The sequence below is a fragment of the Moschus berezovskii genome, chromosome 10 (genome assembly GCF_049115385.1).
Source record: "Moschus berezovskii isolate FMDL1 chromosome 10, NW_MosBer_1.0, whole genome shotgun sequence".
Lineage (NCBI taxonomy): Eukaryota > Metazoa > Chordata > Mammalia > Artiodactyla > Moschidae > Moschus > Moschus berezovskii.
This window is the reverse complement of record NC_142469.1, coordinates 100,822,995-100,838,914: the sequence shown is the minus strand read 5'-3', so window position 1 is coordinate 100,838,914 and position 15,920 is coordinate 100,822,995. Positions and strand designations below refer to the sequence as shown.

General features: G+C 41.1%; 1 protein-coding gene across 9 annotated transcripts in view; it reads right to left on the bottom strand.

Moving 5' to 3' along the window:
- The window catches only part of ARID1B (AT-rich interaction domain 1B), a 434,495-nt gene that overhangs the window by 66,413 nt on the left and 352,162 nt on the right, over positions 1 to 15,920 (bottom strand). For 7 of the 9 annotated variants that reach the window (XM_088840857.1, XM_088840860.1, XM_088840859.1 and 4 more), the window contains one exon: positions 10,740 to 10,919. The exons of the other annotated variants lie outside the window; for them this stretch is intronic. In XM_088840857.1, coding sequence (XP_088696983.1) covers positions 10,740 to 10,919 — 180 coding nt within the window. The remainder of the gene's footprint in view (positions 1 to 10,739; positions 10,920 to 15,920) is intronic. 9 annotated transcript variants of the gene reach the window in all.

The window sequence follows — 15,920 nt, the reverse complement described above, 5'->3', positions numbered from 1 at the left end:
TGATTCAGATGGTAAAGAATCTGTCTGCAATGCTGGAGACCTGGGTTAGATCCCTGGGTTGGGGAAATCCCCTGGAGAACAGGATGGCAACCCACTCCAGTATTCTTGCCTGGAGAATTCCATGGACAGAGGAGCCTGGTGGGTCCACGGGGTCGCAAAGAGGCGGACATGACTCAGCCACTTACACAGCACAACACAAAAGGTAACATTCACTGTTTATCAATTTTGAAGCTCTTTATAAAAAGTTCTGAGGCTCTTCTGAATCTGCTGTCCCATGGGACCACATAGAAAGTCCCCGTCTACTTTCCCATCACACCATCTCAGAGGAAAGGGCACCTTATGCTCACACTGGATTGGGGGGAGTCACAGAGCAGTGGACAAGAGCTGTGTTCCCCTCTTCCTGTGCTTTCCCGGATCACAGTCCTCAGAACTCTGCTCTGTGGCAGGATGAAGGCTCACTCCTCCCCACCCTGTCCGCCTCTCAGCCCTTCCCTCCAGACTATCTGATAACATCAGTGAGATACAGTGCTCTTCCTTGGCTCTTGCTTTTATTAAAAATAAACTCATTTGTAGCTTGAATGCAAATGAAATTAATCCACATATTCTTCCTGTTCCTCTGTAGCCAGTTTCCACTCTCCCTTCCTCAACACTTGGTAAGTGACTCATTTGGTAAGAAACTTTATTCAGTGAAAACATATGTACCCTTTGCTTTCGAAGGAAATGAAATGACACTTTAATCTTGTTTTAGAAAACAAGCATTTACATGGTTATTGCAGACTAAGCCCATAATGCACTTGATATAAGAGGAAGGTCCTTGGTTTTGCTAAATCCTTTAGTTGAAGTAGAATGCTGCGCATACTTGGAACAGAGAAGTATTGTTCCTCTGGGTTCCTGCACCTTGGGTTTAACTGCCAATCAGGGGCTGTATTTTAGTAACCACAAAGGAAAACAACTGACATGTTGAGTACCCCTGTCCCCATCTTCTGTCTTTCTCATTCATTTTATGTGATAAGAAGAGAAGAGCTCTGTTTCAATTGCGTTGCTCAGTTCCACAGCTGGTCTTCATTGCACAGCAGGAAGCATTCTGTAATCCGGGAGAATATGCATCAGAGCACAACTACCACACACACCCACACGCATGCGTGCACTCGTGCTTAGAAAGGCCCACTGAATGCTGGGCTCCCAGTCTTATTTTCCCTCAATCAGTTGGGCTGATTTCACAAACTGGCACTCAAAAGCACATGTCAAGGGAATATGTTCTAATTATAGAGGCCTCTATTTGGTGGAAGAAGTACAAAGTTCCCTTTTCTTCTCCTTGAAATTTTAAAAGACTTTCCTCATTAAACTCACATGCCTGGATAAAAATGGTTTCTAAAGGCTTTAAAAGGCTTAACAGGCAGCAACAGATAAAGCACAGGCTGTAGAAACTGGATTTGAATACTGGTTCTGACACTTTCTAGGGGCACGACCTTGGACAACTTATTTAACCTCTTGGAACATGAGTTTTGACAGATAAAGTAACAATATTAATGGGCAATAGGCAGAAAGTGACTAGTACAGTGCCAAGCATAGAATTACCTAATAAATTATAGCTATCACCATGATCATCAACAATAATATTATCAATAATCACTAACACAATCTTTTTTCCATAATCTTTTAAAAATGTGTAGGAGTAAAAAATGATTCATACCCCTCTCACTTTGCCTACTTGCTAATGTATCTTTCTCCCCAAAATAAATAAAAACTAAATATGTAAGCCAAGCAAAATATGAGAGGAAAAGCCAGGAATGAGGAGTGCAATCTTATTTCCATGTTTCTCTAATAGATTAGTAATTTGTTGGCACTGGCTCTGACAGAAAACAGATGGATTCAGCATTAAGCACAATGAAGGCAGCAGATGCTAGGCCAGCCCACCTCAGCTGGACGGGCCTTGCAGCCAAGTCCGAGAGCCCACAGTTTTCAAGTGGGTTCATCTTGGCACACCAGCTTTGGAAAATTGGTCACCAAATGAATTCAGATTTTAACTCACCGGGAGCTGTATTCAAGCACCAGATAACAGAAGCAGGAGCTACACTCTATTCACATCACCAGCATTATTTTAGGAGGATCACAAATAATTCTGTACCTGACTCCGCAATTTTAAAATCTGCTAGTTAATATTAATATTCCAAGGTTACAGCTTCTGTGGAATTATTAAATGTTTCCACTTATTTTGCTTCTCGGTTTCAACCATCCAACAATGACTTAGGAACAACTACTGCATGCAAGGTCCTATATTATTTCCCTTTGCTGTGGAGGGTAAATGCTGCACAAATCACAGAATAGACGCTTGAAAACAATGACTAATTAGCTATCTATTATGATGAACACATTTGTGAATTAGGTTTAAATCAGCACTTTTTCTGGTCATCTGCTACACACATCTACTACTACGTTTGCCATGTTTACTGAGGTAGAATGTCTATCCATTAGCAAGCACACATGCCCTGTGACCACCAGCACAGTTAAGACATGGCGAGGGTATTTCCATCAGGACAAAGAGTTGCCATCTGGTGGTCAAGCTCGTCCCAGCCCTGGCAGCTGCTCGTCTGATTTCTATTCCTACAGTGTTGCCTTCCCCAGGATGTCATGTAAAGTGACTCATACAGTACTGGGTCTGGCTCCTTTCACTCGGCATCGTGCTTCTGAAATTCATCCATAATGCTGTGCATATCAGGAGTCTGCTCCCTTCTGCTGCCGAGCAGTATTCCATTTTCTGTGGACATGTGGGCTGTCCCCATTTCTGGCAATCGTGACTGAAGCTGCTGACATTTGCACACAGGTCTCCCAGGGGATATGTTTCATCTCTCTTGGTAAACTCTAGGGATGACTGCTACGCTGTACATTAAGTCCATTTTTAACTTTGTAAGAAACTCCACTACAATACATATGAGAGTTCCAAGTGCTCTACTGTACATCCTTGATATTGCAAATTAAAAAAAAATATCATCCATTCCAATAGCTGTGCTGTGAATACTTTTAGTGCGGCTTTATTTTTCATTTTCCTAATAGCAAATGATTTTGAGAGCATTTTTCACCTAAATAAGATCCTTGCTGTGTAAAAACGTTGTATTTCAAAAGCCTTCTTCCAATGCTACTTTTCTGATCAGAATGATCACCGAGCGCTGTGCTCTCAGCACAGACTGAGGACAGAGAGTGACTGAGTAGTTAAGACCACAGACTCTACGTGAAGGCGCACCTCCCCACTGCAGTGAACCCGTTTGTGGAAACTGAGGCGACTTATCTGTTTAACTGACACATGAGGCGCCACACTCTTCCTGGGTCAACATGCATTCTAAAAAGTATTTGAAATGCAAAAGCAATAAAATATTATATAAAGCTTGTAAAATAAATGTAAAGATTCATTACCTTACAGTATGACTTTAATGTTTCACTTTTGGTAGCTTTTTCCTATTATGTTATAAAGATTAACCCCTCCTTTAAAATGTAATTATACAATGATGCAAGCTCAATACAGAAAATATAGAAACACAGAGAGAAACAGACAACAATGATCCTTAGTGCCATCTCCCAAAAATAATTCTTAAGCATTGAGTAGTCAACCTAGTAAGCATCAAGCATCAAAGCAGCATCAAGAAGGAGCACTGGAATACTCTGGAACACTGTCTCCATCCATTCAGGAAACAGTTTTTAAGAGCCTCTTTTGTGCCCTCTCTGTGCTCATTGCTGATGATGCAGCAGTGAGCAAAGGCAGAGAGCTTCCACTCTGGTGGCAGGAGACAGGTCAATAGATAAATCTAGACCATGCCATGTGGTGCCAAGTGCTCTGGTGGAAAACGGAGCAGGGAGAGCTGGGACAGAGGGAGAGGGCAGGCGCCCCTGAAAGGGTGACTGAGGAGATCCGCTGTGGAGAGGGAGCTGTGCGCGCATGTCGGCACCTCTCCACCACCACCATCAAGGCTGACATACACACAGATCCAGGAACATGTGGGCAAGTCTGATGCTGGTCCTGACTTCAGAGCAAGGAGAGAAGAGAGGAGCACAGGCGCTCAGGGAGCAGGGGCAAAGACACTGGTCACCACAGTGTTCAGTTTGCTCATCTGCACAAAGGGTATAGTATAAAACTCTCCGTCTCCTGTGGTTGCTGTGGGGAAAAATATTTACAGTAACTACTGTTGGACACTAACAATGATTAGAATCTGTCAAGGAACAGACAGAAGCTGCTCCAATGTTAGTAAGATAACTTTCCATCAGCAAAATTCTTTTTTACTATATACTGTATCATTAGCCTGCTTTTACTTTCAATATGCACAGATATTCAAATCTATTTCAGAGTAAAGAATAAGAAAAAGTAACTACTGACCTAAAAAATTGTAAAATTATATTATCTTAATTCAGTAGCCAAATTCGGCATAAAACAGTAAAAGCCCTATGGTAAGGAAGGAAGGATTCTCAGAGTCACTGTTGTCACAGGTGCCTGAACACCTGCGTCCTCCCTGGGCTCAGAGCTGCTGTGCCCCGTGCACACCCACAGATGGAGTGGGAACGGCGCCCCCTGCAGGGAGGGCTCTGATCTGCTTCACCTGATGCAGGCGCAGGAAGCCTTCAGAAAGGACCGGTGGTGCCAACGCTTACAGAATTGAACAGTAGTCATTTATTTTTTTTAATTTTTTAAAAATTTATTTAATTGGAGGCTAATTACTTTACAATATTGTATTGGTTTTGCCATACACTGACATGAATCCACCCCGGGTATACACGTGTTCCCCATCTTGAACCCCCCTCCCACCTCCCTCCCCATATCATCCCTCTGGTTCATCCCAGTGCACCAGCCCCGAGCATCCTGTGTCATGCATCGAACCTGGACTGGCTATTCGTTTCACATAGGATAATATATATGTTTCAATGCCTTTCTCTCAAATCATCCCACCCTTGCCCTCTCCCACAGAATCCAAAAGACTGTTCTATACATCTGTGTCTCTTACTGTCTCCTATACAGGGTCATCGTTACCATCTTTCTAAATTCCATATATATGCGTTAGTATACTGTATTGGTGTTTTTCTTTCTGGCTTACTTCACTCTGTATAATAGGCTCCAGTTTCATCTACCTCATTAGAACGGATTCAAATGTATGCTTTTTAATGGCTAAGTAATACTCCATTGGGCTTCCCTGGTGGCTCAGAGGTTAAAGCGTCTGCCTCCAATGCGGGAGACCCGGGTTTGATCCCTGGGTCGGGAAGATCCCCTGGAGAAGGAAATGGTAACCCACTCCAGTATTCTTGCCTGGAGAATTCCATGGATGGAGAAGCCTGGTAGGCTACAGTCCATGGGGTTGAAAAGAGTCAGACACGACTGAGCGACGGAACAGAACGGAATACTCTATTGTTTATATGTACAACAGCTTTCTTATCCATTCGTCTGCAGATGGACATCTAGGTTGCTTCCATGTCCTGGATATTATAAACAGTGCTGTGATGAACATTGGAGTACATGTGTCTCTTTCAATTCTGGTTTCCTCCATGTGTATGTAAAAAATGGCAGAGCTGTAAGCCTCAGGAAAAGGCAGCTCGCTAAGACGTAAGTCAAGCAGCCTGTCCACATCCTGCGTTTCTACATCACCATCAACAACTGTCCTGATCCAGGCTGACGGTCCAAGTTCACGGGATGACCATGCCCCATGGGGTGCCGAGTCATTCAGCGAGGGGAGGGGACACTGGCACCCCAGGTGCTGTTGATTTTAATGAGCAAAGTGAAATAATTATCTTCACACTAGTCAAAATTCATGGTGCTGTATGTTTTTTCTTTCTTACTGTGAAGTTGATTTGTACTTTAAATTTTCCTTACTTCTTTCCTAATTCCCAGGTTTTGACAAAGTCAAAATGATTATCAATCTGCTAAGAAAAATTCAAGCTTTACGAAGGCTAAATTCAAGCATCAAAAGAGATGCCATTAATCACCTTTGGCTATAATATGATCTGCTACAATTTATTTTTTCCTACTATGAGCAAGATAAAGATTTAGAAATTTTTGAACAAAACCTTACAGACTATAGAACTAATACTTTTCCCTAGCACTGTCCATTTAACGAAAAAATCAAGTTAACGTAACAGGATGAAGTAAACAGATCAAGAGCATTGCAACCGAAAGTTTCAGGAGAGAAATGAGTGAAACTGAAGCAGGAGTGACCTGCACACAAACCAGCCTCTGGAAAGCCAAAGAACAAGATCTCCAACTAGCAGCACTGTCCACAGGGGGAAAAAGAATCCATGAGGCAGACACACCTCACTTCTGTAGAAGAGAGGCTGAATTCGGCTTAGTTTAAGAGCAAGAGTGGGGACTAAAATCGTGGGTGATGGTGACCCCAAGGCTGCCACGGCCTAGAAGGCTCTCTGGAGTAGCTGGTGGGCTGCCAACTGGTTGACATTTATACGTTGTTCCTCTTGAATTGAAACACTTGTAAGATTATTAATGTGCAATTCACTATTTTGGAACTGCATTCACTTCAACTAGGTATCATTTAAAGTTTGCCACTGCTGACTTTTAATGACTGAAGGAGAAGGAAGAGTTCTGCTGGCATCTGATTCATTTTAGAGGGAAGCACTCTAAACCCTTCTGAAAAGCACCTCTGACCAAGTAGTTTAGGAATAAAGGCTCGTCAGACTCATCTGCTTATAAGCTCCCTGCTTCCTAAGACGACTATACAAATTAAGGCATAAAACCAAGGCTGAGTCCGTGTGCGATGTCTACAGCTGTACATGGGAGCCCCAGACACTCACACAGGGAGTGACACCTGGGGGGGAATCGAGGCTCAGAACTCCTATCAGTTGCCCAAGAAAATACTCCTAACTCCTTGCACAACTAAGGCTAGGCCCTCACTTTTTGCAATTAGTGACAAATATGCAAAAAATATTTGTGGACAGTCTGTGACAGAAACTGTTCTAGAGAACATACGAACAAGAAAGTGTCTGTCCTTAGGAAATAGAAAGGCTATGAAGATGAAATGGATTTTGGCTCCCTTTTCCACATACAAATTCATTTATTAATAATTAACACAGCAATTAAAGAATTCCTTTTTATTTATTAGAGCCAAGTCTCTCTGGCCCTCTCTACTCACAAATACTTTGTAAGGAGAGTTATTTTATATGTGTCTGCTTAAAGGTAGAAAAGCACTATTTCATAAAATACACTGTAATTAAACATTTTTACACATTTAGACTGGCTTCATCCCATCTGTATATTTAATAATTTATACTATTAATATACATTAAAATTTTTTCTATTAATAGGAATCTTTCTTAATCTCTAGTATTTTTGGTGTATCCCAAAGCTCCTTGAAGGCTCATAGTCTGTCTTCTGTCTCTCCAGTGGCTCACTGAAGGATCCAGCAGGAAGGAGTGTATCTCAGTCATGGGAAATGACACAGCAGGCACTCTGTGAGTGGCCTCTGAAGTCTTTCTCGGTTTGAACCCTGGCTCTGCACTGACCAGCTGTGGGACTGTGGGTAAATTACTTAACCTGCTCATTTGAAAGATGGGATGACATTACAGGTTTCCTGTTAATGGAGAAAAATCGGAAAGTATACCTGAATTTGAATCCCAGCATGATCACTGTGTACCCTGCGCAAAGGTGTTTATGAGGTACATGCCTCAATTTCTTCGTCTATCAAGTCGAGTAATAGTGGTACCTATAACATGGTATGTTGTGAGGATTAAATGAGTTAATACATGAAAAACACTAAGATCAGGACTCAGTGTTTAATAAATGTTGACTGCTGTTACTAATAATTTTGAAGAAGCTATTCCTGACAACAAAAAGGTTTAGCAAAAAGAGACTGTAAAGTATCTTCCCCCGAGATCTCTTAAAAACAATGCAGAAGAAAGCCATCTAGTTACAGAGAAGATATGACAAATGACTCTGTGGATCTCTGCACAAGTGATTCTTTCCAGACATCAAAACCTGTAACATAAAGATGGAAGCTGAATATTCTACTAATAATTTGACTAGTTAATCAAGAGAAAGAAAAAAAAATACTTCATTTGGGTGTCTATTTAAAAGGATCAATCAAGAGAGAAAGCTAAAGGTAAGAATATTTCTTGAATTGAGTAATACAAGTTATAATTATCATTTCCTGTCATTTGTTCGGTGAGGACAGGGGGAATACAAGGAGGAAAGCAAACAATTCTGATTTGAACTGAGAGCACCAGAAAATGGATTTTCAGTCCATGTATCAGGAGCCAGTCAAGAAATCTGGGGGGTGGGGGGAGCACAGAATATGACAGAGATGCCACATGGAAGGAGAACACTTCTGAGGACACAAAGTTAGAACATGCTATGTATGAAAACTGTCAGCCTTATTTTAAATTGTCCAACCTAAACTTAGTATTTATACCATAAAAAAACCCAAAACAGCAACCTTCTTGACTATATATCCAAACTGTTATGCAGTGTATCCAGTGGGCCACATTAATGTAAAAAGGTGCTGGAGTCGAAGCAAAATTTAGACTCAGAACATTAGAATTAGAAGCAACTTCCAAGGTAACACAATCTAATATTCTCATTTTCTATAGGAAAAGTAAACCCCAGAGAGTAAGCAATTTTCCAAACAAGGCTGGGTGAGAACTCTCACAGGAGCAGTGCTATTAAATCAAGAATCTTACTAGTCAACGATTCCAGAAAACTGAGGGTTTTATTCAGAGGATAAAGCCATTTTATGGAAATTACCTTCTGTGTTATTAGCTAAGTCCTAAAGTATGAGTGCTCTATTAGCCATTACACAAGACTCATCAGAGAGTCCAAGGTTCTGCCTTCCCACCTTCCCTTATTTGACAGCAGCAGAGGGTGAGATTGCAAGAGTATTTCAGAGTAGAGTGACCAGTTTTCAAGATTATATACGTGAAACCCTTGGAGTGGCAGTGGATAAGTCCCAGGCCCGAGCCACCCCTAACTCTGAGAATAAGGCCCTGGCCTTGTCTCCAGTTACACTCTGAGTAAAAGTTCACATTTTCTGTGCGTGTCACAACTTATAAACTGCTTTCCCAATTTTCGCTAAAGTTCTCGTCCTTTCCAGATAGTCAAAGTCCCCCCAGTTTTGAAGATACCCACTGAGTGGCGCAGAGGGCAAGCAGGCACTCTCACAGCTGAGTGACACATCCTGCCTTAGCTCAGCAACAAACTGCCACATGTCACAACTACCTTGGCTGATGGGGATCTAGGCAGACCCTGGCTGTCAACCGGGACCTTAACAGGAGCTTTTACAGGAATTAATAACACAGAAATCTACTGATGACATGGCATGAAGGGAATCGAGTCAAACCCACGTTTATATAACTCTTACTACATGCTCATGGACAGAGGCAGAAAGGGCCATGGGAAACATTTGTTTTGGGTGTTCTAATACAGTTTCCCAACAACTCAAATAGTTGGAACACAAAATAACAGAGCAACATAAGGTGAGGTGATGGTGCCACACTGATAGTGCTTAAAATCCTTCAGAAAAGAGATCTTCAGAAAACAAGAGAATGATTAAACTGTGAGGTAAGGAAAGCTTTCCTGAGTAATACCAGGTAAAAAGCTGAGATGGCACCTGGCCTCCTCCTCAAAGAATCATCTGGCCTTGCAGGTACTTCTATGGCTGGAGAGGCTCGAAGGGCATCAGCACAGCACGTTTTCCAGATGGACACTCTCAGAAGTATTAAGGCTTGTCTATGGCCATACCACCCTGAATGCGTCTGATCTCGGAAGCTAAGCGGGGTCGGGCTGGCTAGTACTTGGATGGCAGAAACATCATGGCTTTAGTGAGTCAGGGGACCTGGTTTGGCTGTGGAGGCATGGTGAACACTGTACTAGTTTCCTAGAGGGCATTGTCTTCACTTGGAACATTCCTGGTATTTTCAGAAGTGAGGAAACTCTGGGAATTGTGCCAGATTAGCTCATTCTCTCTAAATTATCCATTAATGTCTAATTTAAATAAACAAAATATAAAAAAAGTGCTAAATTCAAATGCCTTATTGCTACAAGTGACTTAGAAAAAAATATGTATCAGGTTAAAAACCTTGCTGAAAAGATTCTGCACATGTAAGACAAAACAGACATCAATGTCCAGGAAGGCAGAATGTAAATGGGGCATTCTGGGCATGGTTCCACTTATTTTTCTACTCATGCCTTATCTTCCTTTTTGAAAGACATGTCCATTTCAGGCTTTGTCCTGTCTTCTAAGTGTAAAACTGGCAATGACTGTGAAAATTAGAACTATTATTTACCTGAGAGGGCACTTTGGGGACAGATTAGGAGGAAAAGTAATAGGATGCAATCCTTCTGAGTAGTGACCACATTGTTACAAACGTAATTACAGAGAGGGAGGGGCAGAATCAGGACTCAACAGAATAACCTAAGTTTTGAATCAAACTTTTTGAGGTCAAGGCCTGTGCTGCTTTCTCAGCAAGCATTTAGAGCTATATCACAGAAACAAGGGTTCACTCCTTCATTATTAATAACACATGTATGAAGAGCACTTACCAGAGTGTCTGATGCATGAATGCTTAATGAATAGTTGCTATAATTATTCTTCCCATCACTATGGGAAACCAAAGGGCTGTGGTTTGCATTAACCTCACAGATCTGTCAGGTAACAATGGGATCTTAAGAGATGTTTATAACACTGAGGTCTTGAAAGGACTCGTATAGTAACAAAATTTCTACAACCTACTGAGTGCATTCTGGAGAAACTTTTCTTTACCTTGTGGTCCATATTGGCTCATCTGTGGACCGTAAGTCCCACTTGAGTTACTCTGCTGAAAGCTACTGATTCCAGGGTGCATCTGGCCTCCAGGAGAAGGATGAGGCGACATTGATGGTCCTGTCTGCTGAGGTCCATATTGAGACATCTGAGGGTTTCTTTGTGTGCCTGCCATAAAACCTAAGTGAGAAATAAATGGAAATATATAAATGCAGGTGACAAAAGTGGACATGGAATTGTGTGCAAGGTGGATGGGAGAAGATCGGGATTGTGGGATTCCCCTACACAACATGGAAAGACATCTCAACCCAGTGTGGAAGATGTGAGAGGACCCAGGGGGCTACCTGAGTCTCTCATTAGGGTTCCTAGGAACCCTATGGATTGAACGCTTAAACTAGGGAAAGGAGAAGAGAGATAACAGGTAAGTAACCTTAACCTCTCCTAACATCCATTCTTGCCAGGCTAGACATACTGTGCGCATCCCTCAGAGCGTTGGCTCAATTCTGGATCTCAGGGCTGCATGTTGCCATTCAAACACCCCAGCCCTCTCTCAAGCCCAGGAGAGCACCCAGCTCTCCCCTGCATAGAACTCTCTTTTTCCCTCTGACCTCCTGGAGCCACAACTGCTCACCGTGACTCTTGCAGTGTTGAGACTTACCACCTGATTCACACTGTCCCCTAGGGGGCACTGCACACAGGTGGAGAGTCTGAAATGTACTTCGCTACTCGAAACACACTCTGACTTCCTCCTGCAAAGTTCTGCCCATGCTGTTCCCAGCACACCACCTGTGACCCTTTCTCCCACCCCATGTCCTATGGTGCGATGGAGCCATCAGCACGTCTGTTGCCTCTGCTTCTGAAATGCATCTAGGGTCACTTCTCTTCTCCATTTCCACATCTATAAAAAGCTCCTGTCTTTCCCCCGGGCACCTTGTCATGGTCTGGATCACCCTTCTCAGCCCTACCCCATGATTTGTGCCTTTTGGTTCACTTTCACAAAACTGCCAGGTTTTCAAGAATAAAAAAGGAAAATAAAGCGTATCTCCTCTGCCTAACACCCCTGCCCTAAGGATCACTGGATCCAAAGTAAAATGCCAGCAATTGACTATAGTCTCTGGGACCTTATGTGGTCTGAGGTTGCTTTTCTCACTCTAACCCCACCTCCTATAGTTTTCTCTCCTCCTCAGTTCCGTGAAATCCACGGCCTTCTCATGCTTCCCAGAAGATAACATCAAGCTCTTTTCCGTGATAGAGCCTCTTTCTCCAGTTCCCTCTCCCAAGAACCTTCTACTACTGCTGGTTCCTTCCCATCCTCCAGGTCCTGCCTGACGACACCTCCTTTTCTCACGGCAATTTTCCTAACCTGTAATCAGCATACTCTATTTCTGATTCACTTAACCTCTCTCTTCCCCAAGAAAACATAAGCCCCAGAAAGGCAGGGATCATGTTAAGTGATCCCAGTTGCACCCTCAGGGCCCAGCTAGGCATTTGCACATAGTAGGTGCAAAAGCTATGTATTGAATGAACAAATTTTAAATTCCTCTTGTACCCAGAGTGCTGAGCACCACACGGTAGGTGCTGAGCAGATAGCTGGCCAATGGATAAAGAAAATCCATCTTCAATTGAGAAAGACCATAAAGTCAAGGTATGTCCCCATCCATCAGTAGTTTGGCCAAACACAAGCAAGTATTATACATAGAATGAAGTGTGAATATACCTTTAGACAAAGAATACCCCATGTCAAAATGTGTATCTAAGAAAAAGATAAATTATCAAACTAGCAAAATAACAGAGGGCAGTTTGCAAATCAATTCCCAGAACCTAGGGGTGAGAGCTAGTGAGAGTCCCTGCTTGTCAGCTGAAGGCTCTAGAACAGTGGCAAGTGCGGAGTGGGGTGGGTTCCATCTGCTCTGGAGGAGAACCAAGAGCAGTAGCTTCCAGAGAGTCTCCTGAGGCAGCCGGAGGGAAAGATGGTGCCTGCATCCAAGATCAGCTTACATTTAGGGGGTTAAAGAGTAAGGCATTTATAAAGGCCACGGTTTACATTTCAGTAAGAAAAAAAAAATCTTCTAACACTGCTTCTGTCTAAAGAGAGAGACATAAAATACAAGTAAGTAGAGCTGTTCCTTATTATCCTATTTCATTTATTTATAAAGATAAGGCTTGTTAAATTGGGCTCAATTGGCAGCTCCCAGATATAAATCATCATAGAAAATGTTTGCTTTTTCAAATCTGAAAACAAACAGAAATCAGAGTGCTAAAATTACTATAAATGATTGCATCTTCAGATGTAACATGAAATATTTATCTAAGCCTTACTATAAAATTCTCAAGAGTTTCATACAGAGTCCTGTTTAATAAAAAAACGTGTCTGAATTCCATACAGATTGTATAAGTTTTTCTTCCTTTCTGTCTTTGGAGAATGACTGTTTTCTTCTTCATTAGTTAAGGAAAATAGTATGTGTCCTTTCTGTAGCATTAAATTTCACTTCAAGAAGTGTCCATGATGAAGGATTTAGAACATGTGTAATATAGCACATCCTTAAAGCTATTGCTGCCTCTCAGACGCTTACTATAAGCTTAAGGTTTGTTCAAATGACTTCTAAGAATTCTTATCTGGCAAGTTATTCCATAATTTCTGACTCTTAATTCAGTCCTTTAAAAAATATGTACATGTATGATGCCATGATCCAATTGAGTCATCTCACTCATCACTGGAATTTTGCAAAAATAAGTTTGTGAAAAGGCTCCTAAAGAGGTGAAATGTTCAAGTTAATCCAAATGGAACATGTAACAACATCAAATTCCACAACTTGGAGACAAGGTTCTATGGCGTATGGAATCCACTTCCTTCCATAGAAATTAAAATGAAAATACAAAGAGAAAAAAAATTCCATTCTTTTCTCTGTATGCTTTTACAATGGCACTACTTACAAGAGGTTTCTGAAATCTTGTTTTATTTTTGGTTAGACTCATCCCTTTCCATGTAATTCCCAAGACAATGAAAGGAGGTGACATAATTTCCCTGACTCTTTTCTGAGCTATAATCATCGAATGGCAGCTAACTGGGAACAGAAGGCCTAGATTATAGTTTTGCTTGTGTCGACAGCTCAGAATCTAGTAGGGTAGACAGATATTTATGTAAATATGCTGCAGTGTGTGAACTGATCAAAACTAGCAGTGTGACCTTAGGTGAATCATAATTTACCTGAGGCTCAGCTTCCTCACCTTAAAATGTGGATGAGGTTGCTGTAAGATAACTGAAATGGCACATGAAAATGTTCTGTAATCTGAAAGGTGATACACAAAAGAAAGAGATGATGATGATAATTTTCTGGTTTATAAATTGCTATGAGTATATTTTAACTTCTTAACACTCCACATATTCAGGTGCAGTTTCCAACCAGCATGAAGAAGCTAGTTTTTATTTCTTCGTTTTTTAAGTATGTGGGATCCACATTACTCCAATATTTGTCTAACTGTCTACAAATTCCAAAAGGTTAAAAAAATGCACTCCTGTCTCCTACCACTTAGTCTCCCTGGCCAAAGGCAAGTGGTTTTTTAATGTATCCTTTTAGGGATATTTTATAATTTGTTTGTGTTAGACTGTGTATTTCCTTTATCTTGAGTAAAGTTGAACATTTTGTTTTACAGCAGTTTCAACTCTTTTTCTAGAACTATTTATATCATTTGTCCGTTTTCTGTTGGCCACTCTATGTCATGACTAGGAAGTATTTCATCTTGCAGATTCAGCTATTACCAAATAGCTGCGTGGTTCACCAAAACTTTTGCATCTGCAATCCTATGAAAATCTGGTCCTTCAGTCTGATTAACACTGGCAAAGGCTGTACACAATCTTGGCAGGAAAACAATGTGATTTGAGTTGCATTTTCAAAAGCTAATTCCACCATAATATGCAGTATGAAGAAAGGACTGAGGGAAAGTAAGGCTAAAGGTTAGAAGACTAGTTATAAGGTAGGGAAAGTGATACATAATATATCATCACGATTAAAGGCCAGCACCAATCCTACTAAAGAAGACTTCCACTATGGACTGCTGTTGTTTAGTTGCTAAGTGGGATCCAACTCATTGTGACCCTATGGACTGTAGTCTGCCATACTCCTCAGCCCATGGGATCTCCCAAGCAAGAATAGTGGAGTGGGTTGCCATTTCCTTCTCCAGGGGATTTTCCCAACCCAGGGATTGAACTTCATCTCCTGCATTGGCAGACGGGTGGATTCTTTACTGCTGAACCACCAGGGAAGCCTCCATTATGTATATAACCATATTTTTAAAAGGTTATTGAATATAGTCATAATCTACACTACTAAAAAAATAGAAGGCGGAAGTTAACAAAAAAAGTATTTCTACTTTTCATCCTGAATATAGAGATCTGCATGTCCATTACTTGTTTCCTCATCTATAAAATAGGTTATCTCTCTCATAAGGTTGCTGTGGGGATTAAATGAGATGATACATGCAAAAAACTTATAACAGCGCCTGGCACACATACACAGTGAGCTTTCAATAATCACTACCTGTTACTATTATTATATGCTCAAAAAAGGAAAGCAAGAGAGGCGGCATGGTGTGACAGCAAGAACTAGGACATCAGTCGTGGGCCTTCCATGTTCACTGTGCAGAATACAGCAATTAACCTAGCCTTTCTGCTTCCATTTCCTCACCTGTTAAATGAAGAGAGCAAAGACACACAGTATTTGTAGAGACACTTCTAGTTCTCCATGATTATGGCTTAAGCTTTAAAAATAAATCTAATTCAGCTCTGTAATTTGCATGCATATTTATTTGGGGGACAGTCTTCATTTTATTTTAACCTTTATTTTGAATGAAATAAATGTTAAAATGTTTTCAAAAAATAAATTTCAACCAAGAATTTTCTATTTATGGTGACACGTTTGTACTTTGCCTCCTTTAGAAAGTTATTATAAAATGGCAAGTTGTAGCACAATTTATGAATAGAAAAACTGACAGTTAAAAGAATGAAGCCTTTTTAAAAAAAAAAAAAGTTGTGTAATTTTTCTAGTTATTAACCATCTGAGTTTAGAAAACCAAACTAACTAGTAAGGAAAATTTAGGAAGTATAGAGTGAATTTCCCATATAGTATAAAAGCTTGTTGAACTACTAGGTGTATTATGGAATTGGCAAATAATCTAACATGG